Source organism: Cricetulus griseus, chromosome 3 (genome assembly GCF_003668045.3).
Source record: "Cricetulus griseus strain 17A/GY chromosome 3, alternate assembly CriGri-PICRH-1.0, whole genome shotgun sequence".
Lineage (NCBI taxonomy): Eukaryota > Metazoa > Chordata > Mammalia > Rodentia > Cricetidae > Cricetulus > Cricetulus griseus.
Window position 1 is genome coordinate 211,250,689 of NC_048596.1, and position 26,044 is coordinate 211,276,732.

At 39.5% G+C, this 26,044-nt stretch overlaps 1 protein-coding gene across 5 annotated transcripts in view; it reads right to left on the minus strand.

Annotated features, from left to right (window-relative positions):
* Positions 1-26,044, minus strand: part of Pdss1 (decaprenyl diphosphate synthase subunit 1) — a 40,718-nt gene that overhangs the window by 4,178 nt on the left and 10,496 nt on the right. The window contains exons 4-9 of one of the 5 annotated variants that reach the window (XM_027405360.2): positions 23,372-23,502; positions 14,461-14,602; positions 12,397-12,508; positions 12,195-12,304; positions 5,565-5,645; positions 5,345-5,458 (exon numbers count right to left, since the gene is read on the minus strand). In XM_027405360.2, coding sequence (XP_027261161.1) covers positions 5,345-5,458; positions 5,565-5,645; positions 12,195-12,304; positions 12,397-12,508; positions 14,461-14,602; positions 23,372-23,502 — 690 coding nt within the window. Of the gene's footprint in view, positions 1-5,344; positions 5,459-5,564; positions 5,646-11,577; positions 11,970-12,190; positions 12,305-12,396; positions 12,509-14,460; positions 14,687-23,371; positions 23,503-26,044 lie in introns of those variants that run through there. The other 4 variants (XM_027405363.2, XR_003483327.2, XM_027405361.2 and 1 more) reach the window with 4 other exon arrangements.

Genomic DNA, 26,044 nt, shown 5'->3' on the forward strand with positions numbered 1-26,044 from the left:
TCCTGTAACTCCACTTCCACAACAAGATCTGTCACTCTTCAGGCCTCCAAGTCTCTGCACATATGTGGTGTACATACAGACAAGCAGGCATATACACATTAAACAAAAACATAATTGTTCTTTCCATAATCCAGTTTTGAGTATGTTTCAGGAGGACAAAGTACTGTACTTCGAGCTTTCCTGGGTTCTAATTAGATAGGCTATGGCTTGAGAATGCCTTTTTAATGAGTTTGTGTGATGTTGATGATGTTGATACTGCTGGTCTAAGACTACATTTTGAAAACCAGTTGTCTAGTTGGAGGTTAGGAATTAGAGATTGTTGACTGCCACTGAAACCATTTGCTTGTGCATGGGATTGCATTAAGTTTCTAGATCCCATCCATTCCTAACAAATCTGATTATACTGATGTCATGATTACCAGAACTTCCCAGATATTTTAATGCATAGCAAAGTAGAGATTGACCGGATTAGAGGAGGTGCAGGTATCAATCAGCCAGGTCAGAGTAGGGAGTTAGATAAGATGAGCAGGTTTGGGGTTACAGGTCAGCATTAGAGCATTTGCCCAGCATGTTAGAGCTTTGGTTTCATCCCTAACACCACAAGAAACGAAAACTTACGGACTTGGAGACTAAATAGGGGAGGAAAATTCTTTTTTTTTTTCTAAGTTCAATGGTTGGTCCAAGAACTACTTCATTATAGCACAGACCAACAGAAAAAGGTGAAAGTGCTGCAGGTCTGATGGCTGGAGCTGCATCTCATAATTCACAAAAGGAGAGAATCGACTCCTGCAAAATCCACTCAGCCACTGGTCTCCCTGCCGTTTGTGTGTACATACACAATAGAATTTTTTTTAAAGCATTAACGAACATGTCTTCTGTCCTCCTCATTTCTTAGCAGTTATTTAGGAGGACTGCTACCATCACTAGGACAAAGCCAGGACAACACACATCACTTCCAGACCAAGCTCCATGTATTTTCAGGTTCTGCCAGCAACCATCCAGCTGAATCTCTGCCTTTTCAGTTTGAAATTTCTATTTTCTAGCAGTCTGCAGTTCCATGGAGTAAGAGGTAGGGTGTGTTCAATCAAAGACATCCATACTTAGAGCAGTTCCCCTGGCACTAGTAAGTTTTCCTGTAATAGTGACGATGGAATCTGCAGAAGTAGGGCTCACAGAAAAGCCCTAGCTGAATGATAAGGAGCAGATTCTTTCCCTAGGAAAGTATGTGTCTGAGGACAAAGTTGTCAACATGTGAAAGCAGCTAACATGTACAGAACTGAAGGAGCTAGCAACTGCTTAGTTCTTAAGTACTAATTTGTATTAGTTACTGGTCTTTTAAGAATAACATCATTATGAAACAAATCAAAATATCAATCAGATAATTTTGGTGATTAAAAAGTCAAATCTTTAGGCATTTCTTTGTTTTTAAATACCTTACTCTTACCTGGTTATTTCTATGCTATATATCTAGTAAAATTACCCTGTTTTTGAGACATGAGCTTTTCTTTCTTTTTTCAGTATAAGTTATGTGTGATAAAATATGCTGATTGTGTAGTTTCTCTGGTGCTTTTACTGTAAACACCAAGAAGACACAATTTTAAAGAAAAATAAGTTGCAATGAGCATGACTACATTCTTCCTTTGAAATAACAGCATGTAAATTTTAATATGCAAATATCAAACTTCTGGAAGTCTGTCCTTAACCTCCCCTCCCCCAGCTGCATGTGAAGAAGAAGTGAGAAACAGGAAGATGGTTCTTGCCCCAGATTCAAGGAGAAGACAATTTTTATTTTTTGTCTTTTGCTTGCTCATGCTGTTTTACAAGTAAGAAACCAATCTGTAAGTGGATAGGATGCTAATTTAGAAATCTGTTCACAAAACTACAAGGGTGATCAGTGCAGTGGGAAGAGTTGGCCCCAAACCTGGATAATTCTAAGGCACCAGAGAGTCACCACAATAGCATAAGTCTGGGCATCTGGTGCAGGGGCTGGGATGGCAGTTGGAAATATGGCTGTGGCCTGACATTTATGTCTAGTGACTTATCAAATAACAAGCAGAAGAAAGGAAAGGTTTTAAAAAGAACTTTGAAACTAATGTTAACTAAGGAAAATATTTCTTTGTTTCTGAGTATTTCACAAACGTTTTTGTATGTCATTGAAAGATTTAATATGAAGGTTTAAAAATAATACATAGAAGTAGAAAGCCACTTTTCTCTCATTGTTTTCCAAACTGAAGGATATCATTGACTTATTTTCCTATGTTTACATGTTTAAACATTATCTTTAGGAAAGGGAACTAGCAAGTCTAATCAGGGAAAAAAAGGAAAAATGTTGCCAATCAAGTCTTTACCTTTTGGTGCACCACAAAGAGCAAAAATAAATCTCAGACATTACTATAATTAAACTGCAGAAAATGTACATTCAAACTTTCATGAAAATTCTTATTTTTGAGAAAATCATAAAGCCCGAGATAGTACAGCAAATTCAGGTAGATGTTACCAAGTCAACGTACAAGGAATTCTAAAGAAAAGGATGGAAACTTGTTTGTTTAGGATAAATGTATTTCTAATTTCTTGTCCAGTAGATTTTGTGTATAATTCCATTGCAGATATCTGCCTCTGGTTTATACTTGTGAATAAGGTCTTTGGCAATGTTTTTGGATTTTTTGTTTGTTTGTTTGTTTGACAGAATCTCATGTGGCCCAGGATGGCCTTGAACACACTATGTATTGAATTCCTGGTCTTTCTGCCTCTGCCTCCTAAGTGCTGATGGCAGAGCCCAGAGATTTGTGCATGCTAGGCAAGACTAACAACTGATCCCAAGTTTTTGCTCTTGAAGAAAATATAGACACCTATACAAGAATATACTATCATCATAGGGACCTCTCCAGAAATCCTGAAACATTTGTGTATGTGTCACACACATGTACACTAAAAATCAAACCCAGGGCTATATACATACTAGGCAAATCTCTACCAAGCCATAGCCCCCTGAAACATATTTTTGTTTGTGTGTGGGAGTTTCGAAACAGGGTTTCTCTGTGTAGCCTTGGTTGTCCTGAAACTCACTGTGTAGACCAGGCTGGCCTCAATCTCACAGATATCCACCTGCATCTTGAGTGCTGGGATTAAAGGCGTTCACCATCACCTCCCAGCTAAAAACATCTTGACCGTCAGGGACAATGCCTGAACAATGGGCATCAGGAAATCCTCCCCAAAGGTATCAATATAGGAGAATCAAGTCAAACAGTTCTTAGCCCATCAAATTCTAATGTCAGCATCTGTCACCAGGCAGCATTAAAAAAGAAAAGGCAAGCCAGGTTTGGTGGACATGGCTATTACTATCTTAGTATTTGGGAGGCTGAAGCAAGAAGACTACCTAGGATCTCAGAGCAAGACCTTCAGTGTTACACAGATGGATTAGTTTAAAGACAAATCTGTGGGCAAGACACCAGTCCATGGGAAATGTTTACAAATCACTCACAAGTACTCCAGTAAATGTGTATGTTAATCACTAATAATAGTGGATACAGTGTATGTTATATTTTCAGTGCTAGGACATACCAGTTACCTGGTCTGTGGGTAAACCTACTGGGTACTATTATCCAGTTAGTTGCAGGAGCAATTCAAGTATAGTAGAATGAATGCCAGTCTTATAACACTTGGGAAAGATGGCCTTCTGTGCCATCTACCAGATGTTCCATTTTGGCCAGACAAGACCATCAGTTTCATTTATAGAACAAACAGTATCTACCACAAAGCAGAATTGTGAGATCAGGGGCAATGTAAGAAAGAATCCTTTATAAACTAAAATCAACACAGTTTTATTAAAGCAAGATACTGTATAATCCTGCATTATTTTTGTATTTGATTTACCCAAAGTTATTTTAAGCCCCATGAACTTTGGATAGATTTCTTGCTAAGAACCTCTTTTTAACAGTATAATCCATGAAAGATCTTAAACCCAGGGTTTTGAGATCAACTTATAAATACATGCTTGACTAAGTATAAATATATATTTGATTAACTTTTGGCCCATGTGCCAATGAGTCCTGTCCAGAGTCAGTTCCAGCTCAGCCTCATTATGTGCTTCCTTTTGAAGGTTGTGCTGTGCCTTGTAACTCTTTTTTTCCCATTGCCTCACAGGCAGATTGGGGAAAGTGCTGTCTGATCAGAATAACTATAAGTGGCTTGTGACTCTGGGATTTCCTAATAAGCACGCATAAAATTATAGTTTGGGTAAACTTCTGTTCCTTTTCTTTGCTCCTACTTCAAAAACAGGTAACCAACCAACCAACCAACCAACCAACCAACCAGTCAAGCAAATATAAAACTTCCATCAATTTCCCATCTGCTGTTCGTTCAGTTTCTATTCTCACTTTGTCCCACTATTTCTGAATGCATAATTAGCTATTAATCTCTGTGTAGAGGAAAGTAAACTGGGTTCTTTAGAAATGTTGTAATAAAACAATCAAAAGAAGCCAGTCTATTCCGTTTGTTTCATGGAGCTCATGACAAATATTTATAATTGTTGAGATTTTTAAAAGCAGAACAAACCAAAATTTTTCATGGACTAAATCAGAGAAAGGCTCAGGGCCTAGCTGAGTCTTTACTGAGCTAGCTGGCTTTGAGCATGGACTTTACTTAAACTTTATTTGAGCTGTCCTTTAATCATGCATACTAACCTGTGACTGAGATGATGAAGTCTGTAAGCGCACAACAAATGGCTGGTAAATGACTAAATTTTCTAGTATCAGAAATACCTTCATTTATACACACATGGCTCAGGAATACTGTGTATGTGTAGGGGCTATGGCATAACACAAAATACTCCTTACTAAAGCTTTAATGTACAAAAGGTTTTCTTAAAACTATGTGGTTCTAGTGCATTCAGTTGACTTCTTCACATTCTGAAGCAATGGTTGAGGCTCTAAGATTTCTCTCATGGTGCAAACAGTTCCATTAAACTCCTAGAACTTACGAATTTCTCAGACTTAAACACCCTTGGCACTTCCTGTACCTTTAAGGAGCTTTGATGTGCATCTAATCATCAGCCTTGCAAAACCCAGACTATATTAAATTCACACAGCATTTTCTGATTTACAAGATAGAGTATTATCTCAACTAATTCTCATAATAACTGGGGAGATTATAATCTGTATTTTACTGATAAGGCTTTAGAAGTGAAATAACTACCCTAACATCTCAGTTATGAAACCAGGATAAAATCTGTGGTCTCTTAGCTAAATGCCTCCAGCTGTTCTTTATCTCACACTTTACCAGCTGTGTCTAAAGATACTGGTTCCATAGAGCTCCTCAGCAGTGTTTCAAAGACAGTAAAACCTACCTGCTGGCAAGCAAACAAGACAGGGCCTGTGGCTAAGCCTAGCTTCAGGTCTGCAGATGTTGGCTTGCCCATCTGGTCAGAACATGAGGTGAAGTCCAATACATCATCTATGAGCTGGTGAAAGGAGAGATGAGTCACACCCACTGCTTTGAACTTTTTACACTGAGGAGAATGCAGGCTGTGCTTACTCGTCACCATTCCCATGAACAGGCAAACCAACCTGAAAAGCTATTCCAATGTTTTTCCCATACTGATAGGCAATCTCATGGACCACTGGGTCAGGGCAACTCAGGACAGAGACCTGAAACAAGAAGATTCTGGTAAGCAGTCGCATCTAGACCCAAGGCAGCCAACCCTGTATGAACTAGCCATTCACACATTCCCTAAGAGAACCAAGCCTACAATACAATCAGGGCATGCTGGCACCTAACTGAGAGCAAACACATTAAAAAGTGGTGTTTTCTTGTTTTGCAGTTCTGAAAATAGATTCCAGGGCCTCATGTAGGCTAGGCAAAGTACTCTACCATCTAGCTACAACCCCAGTCCATTTTCTTACATTTAATATTTGTGAGCGTGCATGATGTATATAGGAGTGTGGGTGCCACTCTGGCGTCCCTTCTCCATCTTTAAATGACTTCAGGAATTGAATTCAGGTCGGCAGATTTCCTTCCTCCTCCAGTTCTTTCAAACAAGATACACAGTCTTCCAAACCGAGAACCATAAGAATCAATTCTGATAATAAGCTAAGTAAATCTTTCTGGTACACAAAAAAGATCCATCCCATTGTGTAAAACACTGGCTTCCAGCACTCAGTGAAATGGTTGGCTTTAATGACCTCTGAGAAGTCACCCTCATTTCAGGGATGGAATCTCATGCATACAACATTGTCAGGCACCTCTTTATCTGTGGGTCAGTTTTGGAGATCACACTTTTTCTCCACCTTCAGCAAATCCTACCAGCAGCACCACCATACTTTTCAATACTGTTTCTTGCAGTCTGTTAACAGTCTCAGTCTGGATTTAGTCTCAGTCTGTTTCTACATTATGAGAAGTATCTTCCCTGGATCTACTGTTTCTACCCCTCCCTCATCAGAAGTAACTTAGCTGTATTAGGACTGTTTGTTTGCACCCCCACCCTTCCAAAAAGGAGAGAAGTAGGATTTATAAAGCCCAAAACCCCAAACAGAAGCTGGTTAGTGCTGAGCATGCTAATCCACACTAATCCATGGGAGCTACTTCCTGCTGCACTGTTGAGCATGCTAAGCAGGCCCAGCCCACATTTTCAGAAATCAAAGACTGGGAAGAACAAGAGGGGAACTGGGGAGACATTCTGCTCAATTGAAAAGGACAGTCAAAAGGAAGCTCAGTGAGGAAGCCAGATGAAAATAGGTCACTGGTGATAAATAACCACCCTGCCTACTTATTTGGTTCTCTATTGGAGACCACATGGGAAGGTGGGACAAGCTCTCCAGAAGCCTGCAGGGTTGGAGCTATGCCTCTAGCAACTAACAGTGACCTTGATCTGCTGCCTGATCTTTCTGTGCTTCAGTTCAGTTTCCTCACCTGTGAAGTGTAGGAATTAAGCTCTTACCTCATGAGAATGCAGAAACTTGCCATTAATGACTCTCCTTTAGTGCTGTGGCTATAGCTCAGTAAAGCGTTTATCTAGCATATTGGTTTGGGCTCTAGCACAACAGGCAGAATGAAAGAAAAGAAAAAAAGAAAGAAAATAATCCTCCTGTTTAGCTGGATGTGGACATGCACACCTGTCTACATTCAAGAGGTGAGGCAGGAAACTGCAAATCTGAGGCTAGCCTAGGCTAAACAGTTGAGTCAGAAAACAAAAGACTCCCCCTTCTCTTTGTATCCACAGGATGCAGGCAGGGTCTGCTGGTCATGTCATTGCTCAGCTCTCATTTTCGTTGTTTTACTTCTGTGGCGTTGAAGATCAAACCCACCGCTTTGATGTGCTCTAGCACTCAGCCCCACTTCAGGCCTGGCAATGCTTTCAGGTGACTTAATAAAGTCTGCAGCTGTAATGCTGGGATTCAACTGCACACACCAAAGAGGACAGGCACTAATGAAATCTTTACTGTTCCCAAAAGCAAAGACTTGTAACCCATGGCTTCTGAAGAAGAACTCTTCAACTATTCCATGAGACCACATGGAGGCCAATTTATAAAAGAAGTTAGGATATCCACCAAGTTGGGTCAGAGTGAGAGAAAGGCAAGGTTCACACAACTGGATATGCTAAACTCAGAACAAAATGATTCCCCGATAAGCAGAAGAACTAATAATGAAGCAGTCTTCAGTGGTGAGATTAATGCCTTCTCAACATAAAGGCAGATACCCAGAAACAGAAACTTCTTCCAAAAACTAAGAATAAATGGAAAGTATCTTTTTAAAGTCAATGAATTAGCATTTGTGGTACATACAGCTAGCATTATCATTTACTTAGGTTTCACAACAGCTCATAAATTTATGGCTAATGATGATAAAATCTAACAAATTCTGGACATTTGCCATGCACTCACTATCTTATAGGCTTACGAGTCTTGAGGAACTGAGGTGTTGAATATTCCAGGAGATACATAGCTAAGACATGCAGAAATAAGAACCTGAATGCAATGTCTGACTCTAAAGAGTGTTCTAGTCAGTCAGTAGTGCTGTTTCTCATGACACACAACTGAAGCTAGAAAGGATCAGGAAGGTTGCCCAAGCCAGCAGCAAGCTGAGGTCTGTTCTGCACTGTCCCTTTCTGGCTTATCTATACTAACCCAGCAATGAACACCTTACTGACTTAGAGTCAAAATTTCTGTTCAGCTTGAAGTCCTGGTTCCCTTAACTAGGCTAAGGGAATGAAAACAACTGTCATAAGTATAAAATCAGCTACAATGTGGTGCAGTGCATAAAATGGCAAGAAGGCAAGCTGTATGACACTGCTTGTACTCAGCACTAGAGAGCTGTCTCACATCTTCCTGGAAGTGGGTGGAGCATGAAAAAGGATCAAGCCAAAGAAAGAGTAGCTTGACTAACTGTTTTGCCTGAAGCAAATGCCACATGAGGACCATACTTCACACTACATTATCCCAAACCTCATCTCAGAAAGACTGAGAAGTACTGTTTGCACTGGAGGGGGCAAAGTTTGACAAGGATCTCTTACCTTTGTAATATATACTCACAGCACCATAAGATTAAAGATATTTTCTGATGGGTAAATATTATGTATTATGGTCTTATTTGTTTAAAACAGTATAGAAGCTGTGATGGCACACATCTTTCATCTAGCATTTGAGAGGCAGAGGCAGGAATAGTTTTATGGATTTATGGCTACCCTTGTCTAACAGAGAGTTCCAGATCACCCAGGACTACATATTGAAAGCCTGTCTCAAAACAAAACAAACACAAAGGGTTAGAGGGGCTGGAGAAGACTCAGCAGTTAAGATCATTGGCTACTGTTCCAGAGGATTTGGGTTCAATTCCAACACCCACATAGTGGTTCACAACCATCTATAACTTTAGTCTCAGGGGATCTGACACTCTGTTCTGACCTCAGTGGGCATGGCATGCACATGGTGCACAGACACATACGTAGGCAAAACACCCACACACATAGAAAATATAAAACCCATAAAACACTGTAGAGACTTTGAGTCTGTACCATTATAGATAAATATATTAAACAGAGAAAATAGATGCAACATAGTATCACAAAAATCTGGACATAATATTGTAAACAGTAATCTCAGTAATCCAGAGGCTGAAGCAGGAAGATCATAGGTTGCAGGCCAGCTTGGAATCCAGGGCAAGATTTTGCCTCAAACAAAACACAACAAGCCTTCTGCAAATACGAAGTATAAATATCTAAAAGACATAGACAACTCAAAGAAGAAGAAGAGGAGGAGGAGGAGGAAGAGGAAGAGGAGGAGGAAGAAGAAGAAGAAGAAGAAGAAGAAGAAGAAGAAGAAGAAGAAGAAGAAGAAGAAGAAGAAGAAGAAGAAGAAGCAGAAAAGAGATATGAAAACAGATCTCAATCATAAATACTCTTGCCCCCAAAACCTGGCAGCTGGGGTTTGATCTCTAGAAGCCACATAAACATGGAAATAGAAAACCAACTCCACAAACCTGTTGACCTCCACTCATGTACTGTGCCATTCAGGCACTTCCCCAAATAATAATATAATAAAAAAAAATCAAAACAAAACAAAAAAGTCCAAATAGCCCTCAATGATTGAATGATATTCAGCTTCACTCAAGAAGTGAGAGATGCAATTAAGGTAAACTGGATTGTCAAAAATCACAAAATCTGGTGTGAATTTTATATTAGTAAAACCACAGGGAAAGAGGAAGACACTCAAGCTGCTGACAGTAATGCACGTGCCTTTATGTAAGGAGGGCTGGTGGTGCTTAACAAAACTACACATATATGGCTTCTAAATTTACACCAAAAGCAAGCCTCACAACACATACACTTGAAAACTATTGAAATACTGAAAACCTAAATGCCTGTATACAGGAGACTGACTGAGCAAGTGATGCTATAGGCACACAACAGATACTGTACAGCTGTGGATTTTTTTGCTGGCTTGTTGTTCTTTTGGGACAAGGTCTCACTTTGTAGTTCTGGTTGGCCTGGACTTGCTATGCAGACCAAGTATGTCTCAAATTTAGAGATCTACCTTCTTCTGTTTCCTAAGGGCTGGAGGGAAAAAAGGGTATGCGCCACCACACCTTGATGTGTATAGCTGTTTTTAGAGTGATGAAGATTCTATAATCAACATGAAATCATCCAGAATATAGTATAGGTAAGCAAGCAGAACAAACTCTATTTACTAATTTATTACAGGTTACCAAGACTAGGAAATAATATATAATATACATGGATCTTATTTACACAAAATGAAACAGAGGAAGGAAGAACCAAAAAGCACCAATACCGATGTGCTGAGTGAAACAGATAAGAAAATGACAACAGCACACAAAAGAGAGACAGAGTGAGAGAGAGTGAGTGAGAGAGAGAGAGAGAGAGAGAGAGAGAGAGAGAGAGAGAGAGATATTTTGTTATTGTTATTGCTGTCTCATTCCCAGCAGATTTCCTGGGGACAAATCATGATATTAACTGGTAAGCTACAGAGTGCATTTAGCATAACTATGAATACAAATAAATGGCAACTATGTTTTGGAAATAACATCAATTCTATTTTAACACCATTCCAGGCCTCAAAAGCAGTTTCTCTAGCCAGCCCCCTCTCTATTCTTTTGGTTATAAACATAATAGGTACATAAAAATGGGTGGGGAGGCATAGTAAGGGGGAAATGGTGTCTTTAGTAGACTAAATAAAATGCTGATAAGCTTCCATTAAATTTCCACATCATTATGGACTCCCAAGACTTGTGTAATGATCTTTGTCTCCAAATTCTTATCTCCCCTCTTTGGCATGTCTAATTTTCTTTGCATGAATGTCTTTGCTCATATGTCTGCATCTTAAATACCAAAAGCTTATAAAAATAGTCATTTTAAATACCTAACACCCCTGGAATATTTCTACCCATGGGCACTTAAATATAGAACTTATGTTCAGAGTGCTTGCACTATGATTTTGCTGTTATTCTAAAAGGCATCTGGGACACTGTGAGCACGCCTCCTTGTGGTCAGAACAGAACACTTCATTCTTTCATTTTTTCTCACTTTCCCCCTTTCTTCCTTTAAATTTTTTTTTGGGTGGGGGGAGAAGTGGGAAATACTAGGGATTGAACCTAGGAACTTATGCATGGTGGTAGGCATGTGCTCCACCAAGCTTATCCCCAGTCCTAGACTGTTTCATTTCTTCTCTAACCCTCCAAGTCTGAGACATGCTTGGATATACAATGTGGTGTTGTTTTGAGACAGAATGTCATGTATAGTCCTGGGTGGGCTAAAAGTCACTATGTAGCCCTGGTTGGCCTTGAGCACACAATTTTCCTGTTTCTGCCTCCAAGTTCTTTGAGGACAGGCATCCACCACCAAACAAGGCTTCTCACAGGAATAATTTATGGAGAGACTGTTTCTTATGTGTGAATAGTAACGATCATACATTTTAATGTACAGATTAAAGACACTGATTTAAGTATGTGGATAAAACTGAGAGGCAGAGAGCACAATATAAAGAGGAGGTCAAGAAGACCAGGGAGATTGTGAGAAGATGTTATTACTCAATTTATACTCTGAAAATTACTGCTTATGTATAGGAGATATAATCAGTTAGGCCTCCTTTTTATTAACAAGTATATAGAATACTAGTGGAATCTAATAACTAAAACAATTTTCTCACAGGTAAATATGTGTTATAATTTGTTTTTAGAAGTAAAATGTCAGAAATATGTGTGACAACAACCATAAGAAAGCATTGCTCAGAATGTTACATAGTTTTGATGGGGAAATGTATTAATTTTTTATCTTAAGTGTGTTTAACATGTTTCAATATGGGCACACATGTGCCATAGCATGTGTGTGGAGGTCAGGTACAGTTCCTGAAATCACTTCTTTCTTCTCCTAGGTTCCAGGGATCTCACATCAGGCTTGTGTGTCAAGGGCTTCCCTGCTGAGTTATCTTGCCAGCCCAGATTGGCAAGTATTTTGAGTGATTCTTGGGGGAGAAAAGATGGATGAAAAGTTCATTATTTCCATACCAAAAGAGGATAGCAAAAATGAAAACCAAGCAGAAGTTGCCTGGGATGCAATCTTTCCCCTGACCTTTTGGGACTTTAGGATGCTATTTTAAGATTCTCTAATTAAATGGTTCTAGGAGAATTAACCACCAAGAAATAAGTGTGGGCTTTTTCCAACTTGAAAAAAGACAGAACGTACATACTGCTTTACAACTGTTGGCTATCAGACTGGCCGTCTTCTTGAAGGTCTTTTCAAGGTAGTGGGCAAACCTTTCATTCTCATTTTCTTTCGACCCTAGCTGAAGAAATTCACCTATCAAGAAGGAGAAGGTTACTTGAGATATGATTTTACTGCCTGGCTAAATACCAGGATTGAATAAAACAGAAAAGTCATAATCAACTTACCACGCACTAAATCTTCAATAACTTGGGTTAAAATAGATGTAACAGCTGTGTTTCCAATCCGTGCCAGAACTATGGACGCTGCAGAAAGAATTAAATCTCCAGCAAGAACAGCCTGGAAAAAGGAGAAAAAACCCACTACAGATAAAAAAATTCACAGCTATATCAGTAGTTAAGCACCTGCCTAGTATACACAGGCTTGACCCCCAAGATATTAATGTGCCCAGAACAAATTATTAGTTATAAATTATGCAGTCAATTATATGGTATAATCAAGTACACAATCTATACATGCATATTACTTTGCATATTTAAAGATATACATCAGTTCTACTCTCATTACACAGAAATGCTAGAGTTCACAGAAATTTTTACTCACAGAATTTTATTTTATTTTTTAAAAAAGTTAGCTGTCTTCCAACTTGTTATGTAGCCAAAGTGGATTTTGAACATCTGATCTTTCTGACTCCACCTCCTGAGTGCTAGGATTATAGACATGCATCATCACACCCCATTCATGAGATGTTAGGGCTTGAATTTGGGGCTTTTCTATATGCTAAGCATGTGCTCTAGCAACAAACCTATATCCCTGCCCGAGTTAATAGAATTTTCAAAATAATCATGTTAGTATTTATCTGTTCTCTAGTATCTAGAATAGTGCTACTTGGTATGTGCTTACTAGTTATCACTTCATAAAATTTATTCCCATTGAAGCACAGCCAGCACATGAGACTATTGACAAACAAGAGGGAACCAGGAGCTTTAAGTATGTGAAGTACAATGGAAGAGGGGAAGTTCTTTTCATGTATTTTGGTTTGTTCTCAACTATTCAAGACTGCCAATGGAGGCACGTGTGGGTGAATGTGTGTCTGATCGAAGAAGACCTACACATCCTCCTTTGCAGTTGCTCAACTTCATTCTTCAATCCATAATTTATAAATCCTCAACTCAAAGTCCCTATTTTGCATGCTCCCTTCAAGCGATGCTAATAAAATAGGAAATACGTTTTAAAACAAATATATAGGAGCTGGAGAGATGGTTCAGCAGTTAAGAGCACTGGCTGGTCTTTCACAGGACCTGGGTTTGACTCCCAGCACCCACATGGTGGCTTCTAAATACCTGTAAACCCACTACCAGGGGACCTAATGCTCTCTTTTAGCCTCCTTGTGCACAGGCACACAAGTGGTGTGCATACATACATACAGGCAAAACACTCATACCCGTAAAATAACAATTATATACATATATATTCAATATATCAAACATACTTATTTCATGTATGTGTGTGTGAACCAAATCTTATTAGGACCTCTTTTTTTTTTTTTAGTTTTTTATTTTTTATATATTTGAATTACAAACAAGATTGAATTACATGACAATCCCAGTTCCCTTCTCCCTCCCTTCCTCCCCTGCCACCTCCCCAACTAAAATCCTACCTATCATATGTCCTTTCTTCTAATCTACACCTGACTCGACCTTTCTGCTTCCTCATGACCTCTGCATCCTTCCTTTTCTTAGGACCTCTTTTTAAAGTTTTGATGGTGGAATACTATTTCTGAGATTTTTCTGTTTTGCAGTTTTTATTTGCTTCGATACTCTGGAACATGCAACAAATAACATATGCTTATGGGTTTAAATGAATATAGGCAATCCAATAGAAAAATGTAGATTCCTCTAGAAATATGCATGCAAATGCTTTTCCTTATAACTAGGAGAAATTCTACATGAAACAGTGAGGACGGGTGATGGTGGCACACGCCTTTACTCTCAGCAGATCTGTGAGTTCAAGAGTTCAAGGCCAGCCTGGCCTACAAAGGTACCCAGAGAAATCCTGTCTTGAAAAAAAAAAAAAAAAAAAAAAAAAGAAAAGAAAAGAAAAAGAAACAGTGAGTAAGGAGAAACACCAAGTTTGATTTTGCTGTTAACTACAGATACAATACACTTCTTTGAAATTTCAAAGACCACATTCAAACAGGTCTATTTACAAATCTGAAAAGCAAATGCAATCCCATAAGCATGTGATTTGATATGAAACACTTTCCAAAACAACAATAGAAACCATCATACCTTTTTTTCACCCCAGATTTTATTAACTGTATGTTTTCCTCTTCGAGAACTTGCATCGTCAATAACGTCATCATGAACCAGACTAGCAGTGTGGATCATTTCTGCAATTAAGGCTACGGAGCGCTGGTTGGCTTGCATATCTCTAATTAACAGAAAGCAATGCTTTTTTAACAGACGCCTCCTAGAACCTTCTCAGCAATCATCTTGTGAAAACTGGATATCGGATCTAGGATAAAGAATTTTATTTCTCTAAGAGAAACTGTATAAAAATGTTGGCTGTCCTACAGAGCCATTTCTGTTATTTGGAGAACATTCTAATAATCTAGAGACCCAGCTATGACACTGGGATGTTCACTTACAAAATGGTAAAACATCTTAGAAGACTGGCCATTGGGTGGAATAAAATCATCTTTCTGTCCAACAGAAGTGGCCTTGGTCAGACATCCAAGTTTACAATCAGTTTACAATTTCAGGGCTGGAACCAGTGGCCCAGGAGTTAAGTGCAACAACCTAAGTTCAATTCACAGAACCTTCAAGGTGGAAATACTCCTGCAATGGACCTTCATGTGCATACCTCAGGATGCATGTGCTCACACACATAACACATACACACACAAATAAAAGTATTTTACAAAAAGTGGTTTGCATGGTATGAAGGTTTTTTGCTTTTGTCTTTTTTATGTATAGTGTTTTGCTTGCATATATGCCTGTGTACCACATGTGTGCCAGCCCAAGGTCAGAAGAGGATGTCAGATCCCCTGATACTAGAGTTACTGATGGTGTAGTCTGTCATGTTAGTGTTGAGAATTGAATCTGGAGCTTGTCTGCAAATGGTGCTATGAAAACTGTGGCTTCTGGGAGTTGGTGGCGCTTGCCTTTAATCCCAGCACTCAGGAGCCAGAGGCAGGCGGATCTCTGTGAGTTCAAGGCCAGCCTGGTCTCCAGATCGAGTGCCAGGATAGGCTCCAAAGCTACACAGAGAAACCCTGTTTTGAAAAACAAAAAAAGGCAATCCTACCAAAAGTAATCTACAGATAGCACAATTCTTCACAGACCTTGAAAGAGCAATACTTAACTTCATATGGAAAAACAAAAAACTCAGGATAGCCAAAACAATCATGTGCAACAAAAGGATCATCTGGGGGCATCACCATTCCTGACTTCAAGCTCTTACTTCAGAGCTATAGTAAGGAAAACAGCTTGGTACTGGTATAAAAACAGACAGGTAGACCAATGGAATCGAATTGAAGACCCCGATATCAACCCACATACCTATGAACACCTAGTTTTTGACAAAGAAGCTAAAAATATAAAATGGAAAAAAGAAAATATATTCAATAAATGGTGCTGGTATAACTGGCTGTCAACATATAGAAGAATGCAAATAGATCCTTATCTATCACCATGCATAAAATTCAAGTCCAACTGGATCAAAGACCTCAATATAAATCCATCCACACTGAACCTCATAGAAGAGAAAGTGGGAAATATATTTGAACACATATGCACAGGAGACCACTTCCTAAATAGAACACCAGTAGCACAGACACTGAGAGCAACAACTAATAAATGGGACCTCCTGAAATGGAGAAGCTTCTGTAAAGCAAAGAACATGGTCAAAATGGCTCCCTACAGAATGGGAAAAGATCTTCACTAACCCCACATTTGACAGAGGGCTGATCTCCAAAATATACAAAGCACTCAAGAAACTAGAAATCAAAATACCAAATAATCCAATTAAAAAATGGGGTACAGATCTAAATAGAGAATTCTCAACAGAACAATCTCAAATGGCAGAAAAACACTTAAGGAAATGCTCAACATCCTTAGTCATCAGGGAAATGCAAATCAAAACCACTCTGAGATTCCATTTTACACTGATCAGAATGGCTAAGATCAAAAACACCAATGACAGCTTATGCTGGAGCGGATGTGGAGAAAGGGGGAAAACTCATCCATTGCTAGTGGGAGTGTAAACTTGTACAGGCACTGTGGAAATCAGTATGGTGATTTCTCAGAATATTAGGGATCAACCTATCTCAAGACGCTGAAATACCACTGTTGGGCATATACCCAAAGGGGGCACATTCACACCATAAGGACATTTGCTCAATTATGTTCATAGCAACATATTTGTAATAACCAGATCTTGGAAACAGCCTAGATGCCCCTCAACTGAAGAATGGATAAAGAAAATGTGGTATATTTATGCAATGGAGTACTACTTAGAGGTAAGAAACAATAACATTCTAAAATTCATAGGCAAATGGACAGAACTAGAAAAAAAACCATCCTGAGTGAGGTAGCCCCAAACCAGAAAGACAAATATAGTATGTACTCACTCATAAGTGGATACCAGACATAAAACAAAAGATACCCAGCCTACAATCCATAACCCCAGAAAAGCCTGAACCCTCTTCCAGAAATAGACAGAAGCAGATGCAGAAATCCACAACTAACCAATGGGCCAAGCTCCAAGAGTACAATTGAAGTGAGGGAGGAGTGATAATATGAACAAAGGAATCAAGACCATGATGGGGAAACCCACAGAATCAGTTGACTGGAGTTAGTGAGAGATCACTAACTCAGGTCTGACAAATGGGGAACCTACATAAGACTGTACTAGACTCCCTTAATATAGGTGACAATGGGGCAACTGGGACAATATGAGGCCACTGGCAGTAGGTCCAAGACTAATGAACAACCTGACTTAGTGGAGCCTATTCTATATGGAGAGATACTATGCCCAGCCTAGCCACAGGAGTGTGGGGGTGGAGAGGTGCCTTGATCCTTCCACAACTAGATGATGGGACAGACATAGTGGACTTCCTGTAGGAGGCCATACCTACAGGAGCAGATGGGAGGAGGAGGGGTGTGGGAGAAGAAGAGGGAGGGGGAACTGGGATTGGAATATAAAACTAAATTAATAAAAAAAGCAAAAAAAAAACCTATCTTAAATGAATATGGAAAGACCAAAAACTGCCTTCTAACTTATATTTAACTTTTTAAAATTTTATTTGTTTATTATGTATACAACATTCTGCTTCCATGTATATCTGCACACCAGAAGAGGGCACCAGATCTCATAAAGGATGGTTGTGAGCCAGCATGTGGGTGCTGGGAATTGAACTCAGGACCCTTGGAAGAACAGTTAGTGCTCTTAACCTCTGAGCCATCTCTCCAGCCCTATATTTAATTTTGTGAGGAATCTGAATTCATTTCTCCTCACAAATTACAGGATAAGAATTTTCAAGGTGATACAGTGATGTGAATTTAACAGTAAAAATGGAATGCTCTAATTTCTTTCTTTTTTTTTTTTTTTTTTTTGAACAGGTACTATGTTGAGCAAGCTAGACTCAAACTCCTGGGCTTAAGCAATCTTTTCCCCTTAGTCCCAAGAAGCTGTGACTACAGGTGCACCCTACTGACATCTGGCTTCTTTGGAAGCATAGTCATTACTATATCACCATGTGTAGGAATTGCAAAAAAGTGAAATTCAATAAAATCAAACTGAAAAAGTACACTGTCATTTCATTATTTCTTTTTTTTTTTTTGTTTTCGTTTTTTTCTCAAGACCAGGGTTTTTCTGTACAGTTTTGAAGCCTGTCCTAGAGTTCACTCTGTAGACCAGGCTGTCCTCCAACTCAGAGATCCATCCACCTGCCTCTGCCTTTTTCTCCTGAGTGCTGGGATTAAAAGTGTGCACTACCACCACCAGCTTTGTTATTGTTGTTATTTTTTTTGTTGTTATTTCTTTTTATACTAAAGCATGACATTTGACTTTTGTACTAAGCAAATGTTTACCATAAGGGTGTATCTTCTGAGGGGAGGAAAGAGAGAGGCATAATAGATGGCCTTTCCTTTGAAGATCTCATCTGAACAACTGTATAAGTAGTGCTCCACAAAGTCATGACAGATAGTCATGAAAATGACACAGGTACCCACTATACAGAGTAGCCAACATGCAAGCATCTTCTGATCTTATTGAAGTAGGATTTTAAAGTGGGGTGCTGTGGTGGTTTGTCTCACCCAAAGCTTTAGAATTCAGTCTCAGCCTCTTAACTGCTTCCAGCCGCAACACCAACTATAAGGTGCTGCATATTACATATTAAATATAATCATATGCTATTATATAAATTATTAATTACCTTTATAAAATAATGTATCTAATATTACATGTTATATATATTAAATATCACAATTCAAAACCTAGCAGTTCCAAGTATTTTCAGATCACAGGAGACTCTTTCAAGGAGGAACAAGAAAGAGCAATGCCAGGTATAGACAAACCATCACACAAAACCAGCACAGTGGAGCTGTAGACAGCATAGCTCACAGGGAAAGAAGGCTCTTGGCATGTGAGAGGCTTTTATCTTCAGCACCAATACAAGACACTGCATCAGTGAAAGAGAAAAATTAATGTGCAGGCAGTTTTCAAGAGCTTGTGCTGAATCTATCACTTGATCCTTAGACCTTCTGTTAGGAGCTATCTGGATAAACTTACTAGGCTCTCTTTTCTTTGAGTTGATGCATAGAAAAATATATGTGTTTTTATAGTTTTAAAATATAAACACTTTCTGAGAATATTATCTCAACTGAATTTCAGTCTAACAGAACACATACTTCTCTAAACAACTGTTAAGGCCTTTGACCTTTGCCATGTACTCCCAAGTTGGGCATCGTTTCCATTATTATTACAAGCTATGTCAACAAATAGGGCTCTTACTGGAAGGATGAAATGGCGAACACTCAACAAGAAACTAGCATTTAATAATTGTAATTCAAGGGTATGAAAACAAAGGTTTTGAAATAATTTGAACCGGGTGATGTATGTACGTAAGCCCAACTCTTGGGACCTGAGGTAGGAATATAATGAGTTTGAGGTCAAACTGTTTCAAAAAACAAAGTCTTTGTTTTAAGGTACTAGGTTTTTAGACTAGAACCTTATATATGCTAGGCAAGTGCTCTCCCACTGAGTGGTGTCTCCAGCTAACAAGTTTTTGAAACTCTAAAGACTATACATACACATATATACAAGTACTGTTTGGAATGGTTACATTGCTGATTTAATCAGAACTCTTGCTTAAGGATTTACTTGGCACTGTGACATAATCTCTATATGAGTACACATATCCCAACTTTATTCTTTCCCCCCAATATAATTACATTTTTATGTTTTTTCCTTATATCTGGAAATTATGGCCACTGCTTACCCTGAATGAGGCATGACAATAATTTACAGATTACCAAAAAAGTTAATACTGTCTTTAAGATGAAATCTCTGAAGTGCCAAGCTGAGTCATGTCTTAGGAAAGCTGGGTACTGTTCCTATTTCCTGCTGTGAAATAGCTGTCACACCTTCCCAGTTTCTGGAAGAGGTGGCAGATAACATAGCATAAGAAACAGGTTCTTTGTCTTGAAACCCGGCTACACCCTCCATAAGCAGTGACTCAGTAAACCCTTCAGGATCCTTTTTCCTCTTCATTAGATTTAAAAAAAAAATAATGAATTTTAAACAGAAGTAGGTAAGATACAATGATTCACATACAAACCCTTTATCTAGCTTACACATGACTTTGGTTTTATATTTTTAGATATAGGCTATCCCTATTTTCCAGGTTGACTTTGTACTCATAGGTTTAAGCAATCCTCCTGCCTCAGTCCACTGAGGCATATACCACTGAGACTAACTTAGAAGTTACTTTAAACATGTTTCCCATATTCAAATATTAATATACTATATTAACATATTATACGATGTCTTAAATATATTACAGGTAAATCTACAGTGTGTGTATGTGGGGGAATACTGGTGGTATCAATATCAAAGGGATTTCAAGTGAGGCATGATGGCATACCCTTGTAATCCTAATATTTAGAAAACCAAGGAAGACTAAACACAACAAGATCCTCTTTAAAAAGAAAAGTGTCTTCAATATAAGGGTATAAGGAGGATGCCTTCAAACTTGACCTTTTGGCCTATTACATTTAGTCAAACAACATGTGTTCATTGGTACAATAGTGGCAAATATACAGTACAACCAACTAATTTCTGAGTGGATTTGAAGCCCGCCCCACAGGAGGGAATCCACACCTGGCACTATAAATCCAGTAAAAAGACTGTGGTTTTGGGTGTGTGTGTCACAGGTACCAGTGGGGAAAACTACTGCTGTTGTTTTGCTAAATAATCATGATAGGTCTGACAAATTCCCTTCTAAGTAACTGCTTATGCCCATTGAATAGTACTATTGTCAACTTCAGCCAGAAAAGCTGCATTCTGCTGTGAGCAGTAGTAACTGTAAAGATCCAGAACTGGTCAAAGTGATGAGAACAAATGGCTGGTGAAAGCTCCGCCATAAATGGGACATCTATAAACTGCTAAGCCTCCGGGAACATCACTTGGGAAAGGGTAGAAAGAACATCAGGGTAAAAAGGGGAGGGACAGCATGGGAATGCTGACTTCTTGGTATGTAGTGAATATTGCACTCTTGAATTTATAACAACTGAGATTACCTGCATAAGAATGAGCCTCTTAACATCTTATCATGGAGGCAATGATGGGATGAGGCCCAACCCCTCCCTGAGGATTTATGGTCAGTTAATGATTGCTTGGGGAGGAAGAGACATCATATTAAGAGGTGTAGCTGTTGGTAAAATACTCACACTCCTGTAACAGCAATTACTGGGTAATCAAAAGCAAGAACAAAAGAGCATGAAAGCAGAAGGAGGGCTGGGGAGGAAGGTTAGTGGGGGACAAGAGGAGGTAACAGGGGAGTTGTGAATTTGATCAAAAGACATTAAACCTATGAACATGTGATAATAAAACCCACTGTTATGCACATGTATAATCAATATATGCTAATAAAACACTTTGAAAGAAGAAGTTGGGGATTGAAAGCATGCCAGTGGGCATTTCAATGCACACCACAATCAGGAGTCATGCCCACATGCCAGACACTACCTCTGTGCTCTGTCTCTCATAAGCTCTCCTTACCAGTACTCGGTAATGAAGGTGCAGTTCAAATATCCCCAAACAAAACTTACTGCAATGCCCTTTCTATGGTATAATCTCCTGTGTTTTCTGCAACCAACAGTTTATAAAAGTTCAAGAGAAAAATTCCGACTATAGGAAATAATGGCTTTTAAAAAATTTTTATTTGTCAACACATTTAATTATTTTATGTGAGAGGGGGAGTTCACATGCCATGGTGCTTATGTGGAGGTCAAAGGGAACCAGCTTCCTCTATTCACCATGTAGGTCCTAGGGATTGAAGAACCTAGGCCATTAGGCTTGGTGGCAAGTACCTCCACCCACCAAGCCATCTCATTGGCCAGGAAATAATGATTCTAGATAGTGGAGAAAAATGTTCTTTCCCATACTATATCTAAAATTAATAAACTGTTTTATGTATTTAGTTAAAGAAATTCATAAACAATTTCTCTAGAAGAGTAGCCTTTACCTCAAAAGTAATTTTTAACTAAAAATTATATATATATAATTATATATATTTTGTATTTTATTTTGTGTATATATATTTGTACCATGTGCATGCTGTACTTGCAGAAGTCAGAAGAGGGGGGTCATATCCCCTAAATTGGTATTAACAGACAATTGCAAGCCACCATGCTGGTGCTGGTAGGGTCCTCTGCAAGAGCAACAAGTGCTCCTAATTAATTGCTCAAGTCTCTCTCCAGCCCTGAGAAAGCATTTGCCAAAGACAGTGTTGGTTACTATCACCCAAAGGAGTGTCTATCAGATAGAAGCCACGGTGCACAGGAAGCATCAGAGCTGCCAGCAAGAGAGTGGTTGGGGCACAGACAGCAGCGGTGCGGAGACTGAAGGACTTGTCAAGTTGGTCTAGACGAAGCACTTCTGCTGCTCTGATTTCCACATCAAGTGAAGGTGGCTTAAGTGTTGTTTGAAGTTTCCCTATAGGTGCAACACATACTGTGGGATCCTAAGTCTCAAGCTATGTGGAAGCCAACTCTAGGCATAGTGTGACATGTTTAACACTGACTGGCACAGCTACAGAACAGAAAAGCTTTAGGTAGAGAAGTATCTGCTAAGAAGCAACATCCGATACTCAGTTTTACAGCATCATCACTAAAATTAGTGGTGCTTGCAGAGTGTGTTTGATCATCCTGTGTTTAGATGATCAAACACAGGAATAGAGGAGAATAAGAAAAAGGTCCTGACATGAAAGGCAATGGGAAACTCTTTTCCTTTTAATATTTCCTTTAATGCTAAACATGTAATTTTAAAATTTTATGTATGTTCAAGATTTGAGGACTACTAGTTATGTTTTCTTTAAACATTTCTCGGGCTGGAGAGATGGCTCAGAGGTTAAGAGCACTGACCACTCTTCCAGAGGTTCTGAGTTCAAGTTCCAGCAATCACATGGTGGCTCATAACCATCTATAATGAGATCTGTTGCCCTCTTCTGGTGTGCAGGCATACAGGGAGGCAGAATGCTGTACACATTATTAATAAATAAATCTTAAAAACAAAACCAAATATTTCTCTTTTGCACAGTGAAGGTTACAGAAAGCAAGGTGTATGTATGTATGCACTTACCGCCCACAATAATAGCACAGTGTAACATCTGAACAAGCTTTGGCTGTGTTTGCAATGGTTAAGTGAACAGCTATATATCTTGGGACTCTTTACTTTCTAATGGGGAAATAAATTGTCTTTCAAATGTTTCCAATATATTTGCAATTCTAGTTTTCTACTGTGGACATCTAAAAGTCTGAAAAAGAAGATGCTTACTTAGTGAGTCCATCAGCGTCTACACATGGTTTAGTGGATTCTTAGATGCTGCTTCTTAAGTGAGCAATTAATTAATAACTGTATGAAGGACATCCTTTCAAATAGAAAAGAACAGCAAAAGCAGGGTATAAAGTAACTCACCGGGAGTTATTATGATGAATATTACACGCTCGGGCCATTAGCACCACAATAATCGGTCTAAAGGCTTTTCCTTTGCCATCGAAGTAGTATTCGGACATGTCCTTCAATTCTTTGGTGGTGATGCACAGCTCCTGAAATATAGTTTCTTCTTGTTAGCATAGCATTACAGTCATGCAGACAGCGTTTTTGTTTTCTTCAAAACTTCAGTTTTATTTTAGTGTACTCATTTCAAATGAGAAATTCAACACAAAAATTATGTTTGGCTTTGCCTCAAGTGGTGTGGTGTCAGTATTAGGGTATGTATTGCCACCTGCCCTATGATAGCTAGTGATGAGAGGACAAAGAAAGGAACAGAGGGCTAGGAAGCAACTAGGAAGGCAGAGGACAATGTGAAGTGTAGGAGTCTTGGAAGCAGACCAGGAGTATCCTGAATGGGGAGTCAGCAGACAAGAGGACAGCTAGGACGGAGTACAGATCAGTAAGCCTATCTAAGCCTAATTTAGCAGAAGACATTTCAAAGGTTCATGGAAGAAATGTAGGGAAGACATGGTTTGCTTGACTGTGGGAACTTCCTATTGATGTGGGGAGACAATTTATCATCCATTATCTGAGTTATGCCCTTGCTATGAAACCCTGGATGGCCTGGAATCTAACACCTTCCTGCTTCTGCCTACCAAATGCTGGATAATAGGGCTGTACCACCATGCCTAATGGAGACAAACTGTTTAAAACTGAGTGGGGTAAAGAGACCCACAAGCAGGCCTGCCCTGGCTTTGAGAAGAAAACACAAGCAGATGGGACATTGTTATGGTGAGCTATGGGAGAGGGAGAGAGGGAGGGATGGTGGAAGAGGGAGAGACAGAGACAGAGAGACAGGTTCATGTCCTGTGGACAGAGGCATATCTGCGGGCCGAGGTAGGTGGTTTGATTGCCACTCAGTGAGATGGTAATAACTGGGCCTGGGATACTGCCAAGGCCCATGCCTAGGTTCATGTCCCTGGTCTATGCTGATATCTGAGGTCCTTGACACCACCAAAGGCTGAGAGGATAGGGCTGTACAGAGTTGGCCCTACCTCTCACTAGCTGCAACACTAGGGAGAACTGGTCCTGATGCTCTCCAGCTGAAGCACTCAGGAGAGAGGATCCTATACCTCACCTGGGTAGCACAAATAGAGCTGACCCTGTTCACAGGGGCATGGCAAGCTGGCCCTAAGGGTGTGAGAATGGGAGAGAAGGTTGCACCCTACTTGTATGCCATGTGGTAGTATGGGTAAGAGAAAGATGACCTCCTTCCCACACCCCTTGACACCCGTAGCAGGGGAGAACCTGACCCAACCTCTCACCAACTGCAGCACTCGGGAGAAAGGGACCTTTGCCTCACCTGGGCAGCACAGTAGAGTTGACCCAGTAGACAGGGGCATGGGTAAGCCCTGAGAGTGTGAGAGGGACATACTTAGTACTACCTCGCCTCATCTGCAGTGTGATGGTTGGGGTGAGGGGAAGATGCCCTCCTCTCTTCCTCTGCAGTTTTCAACTGGCAAAGGAGCTGACCCCTTTACCAGATTCAATACTCGGGAAAGCAGGACCTACTGGTAAGGGCACAGGTGAGCTGGCCCCCAGAACATGAAAGTAGGAGACCTGGCCCTGACCCTAACTAGTTGCAACCCTTGGGAGAATAGGCCCTGCACCTGCCAGGGAAAGCACAATAGAGCCAATCCTGTTGAAGGTGTGGGTGAGCCAGCCCTGAGGTAGTGAGCATGGGAGAACTGTTCCTACTACTCATTTGTCATGTGGTAGCATGGATAGGGGAGAGAGTCCCCCCACTCATCAAATGCCTGAGGCATGTGTATTTAATGAGTACTGGGCATGCATATGCATGCATGATAAACATGTAGGCTAGAGGACAACCTGTAGAAGTTGGTTTTCTCCTTCCACCAAGTAGGTCCTGGGAGAATCCAAGTAAGGTGCCCTAAAACCTACTGAATGAGCTCCCTGGTCCTCTAATGACATTTTTAACAGAAGTAGAAAAACAACCCTGATATTAAAATATAGAAGCATAAAAAAATCCTAGAGAGTCAAAGCAATCCTGAGTCAAGGACAATGATCTCAAATTATACTACAGAGCCATAGTAACAAATCACAGTACCTGGCACAAAACCAGACACTTAGATAAGTGGAATAGAATAAAAAATCCAGAATTAAACCCACAATGCTACAGATACCCGATTTTTAACAAAAATGCCCAAAACACATATTGGAAAATAAAATTTTAAAAAAGAACACTTCAACAAATAGTGCTGGGATAATGGACATATACATGTAGAAGGATAAACTAAATCCCTGATTTTTACCCCCCACAAAAAGCCAACCAGTGGATCAAATACCTTAATGTAAGACCCGAAACTGCAAAATACTTCAAGATGCAGACATAGTAAAGGACTTTCAATAGGACTCCAATTACTTGAAAAGTAATATCAAGAACAGACATATGGGACTGCATCAAATTAAAAAGCTGTATACCATAGGAAACGAGTGAATAGACAGCCTATAGAATGGGAGAAAAGTTCACTAGCTATATATTTAAGAGAGGATTAATATTCAGCATAAAGAACTCAAAATATCAAATACCCAAATAACTCAAATGAATACACAGACTACAAATGGCCAAAAATA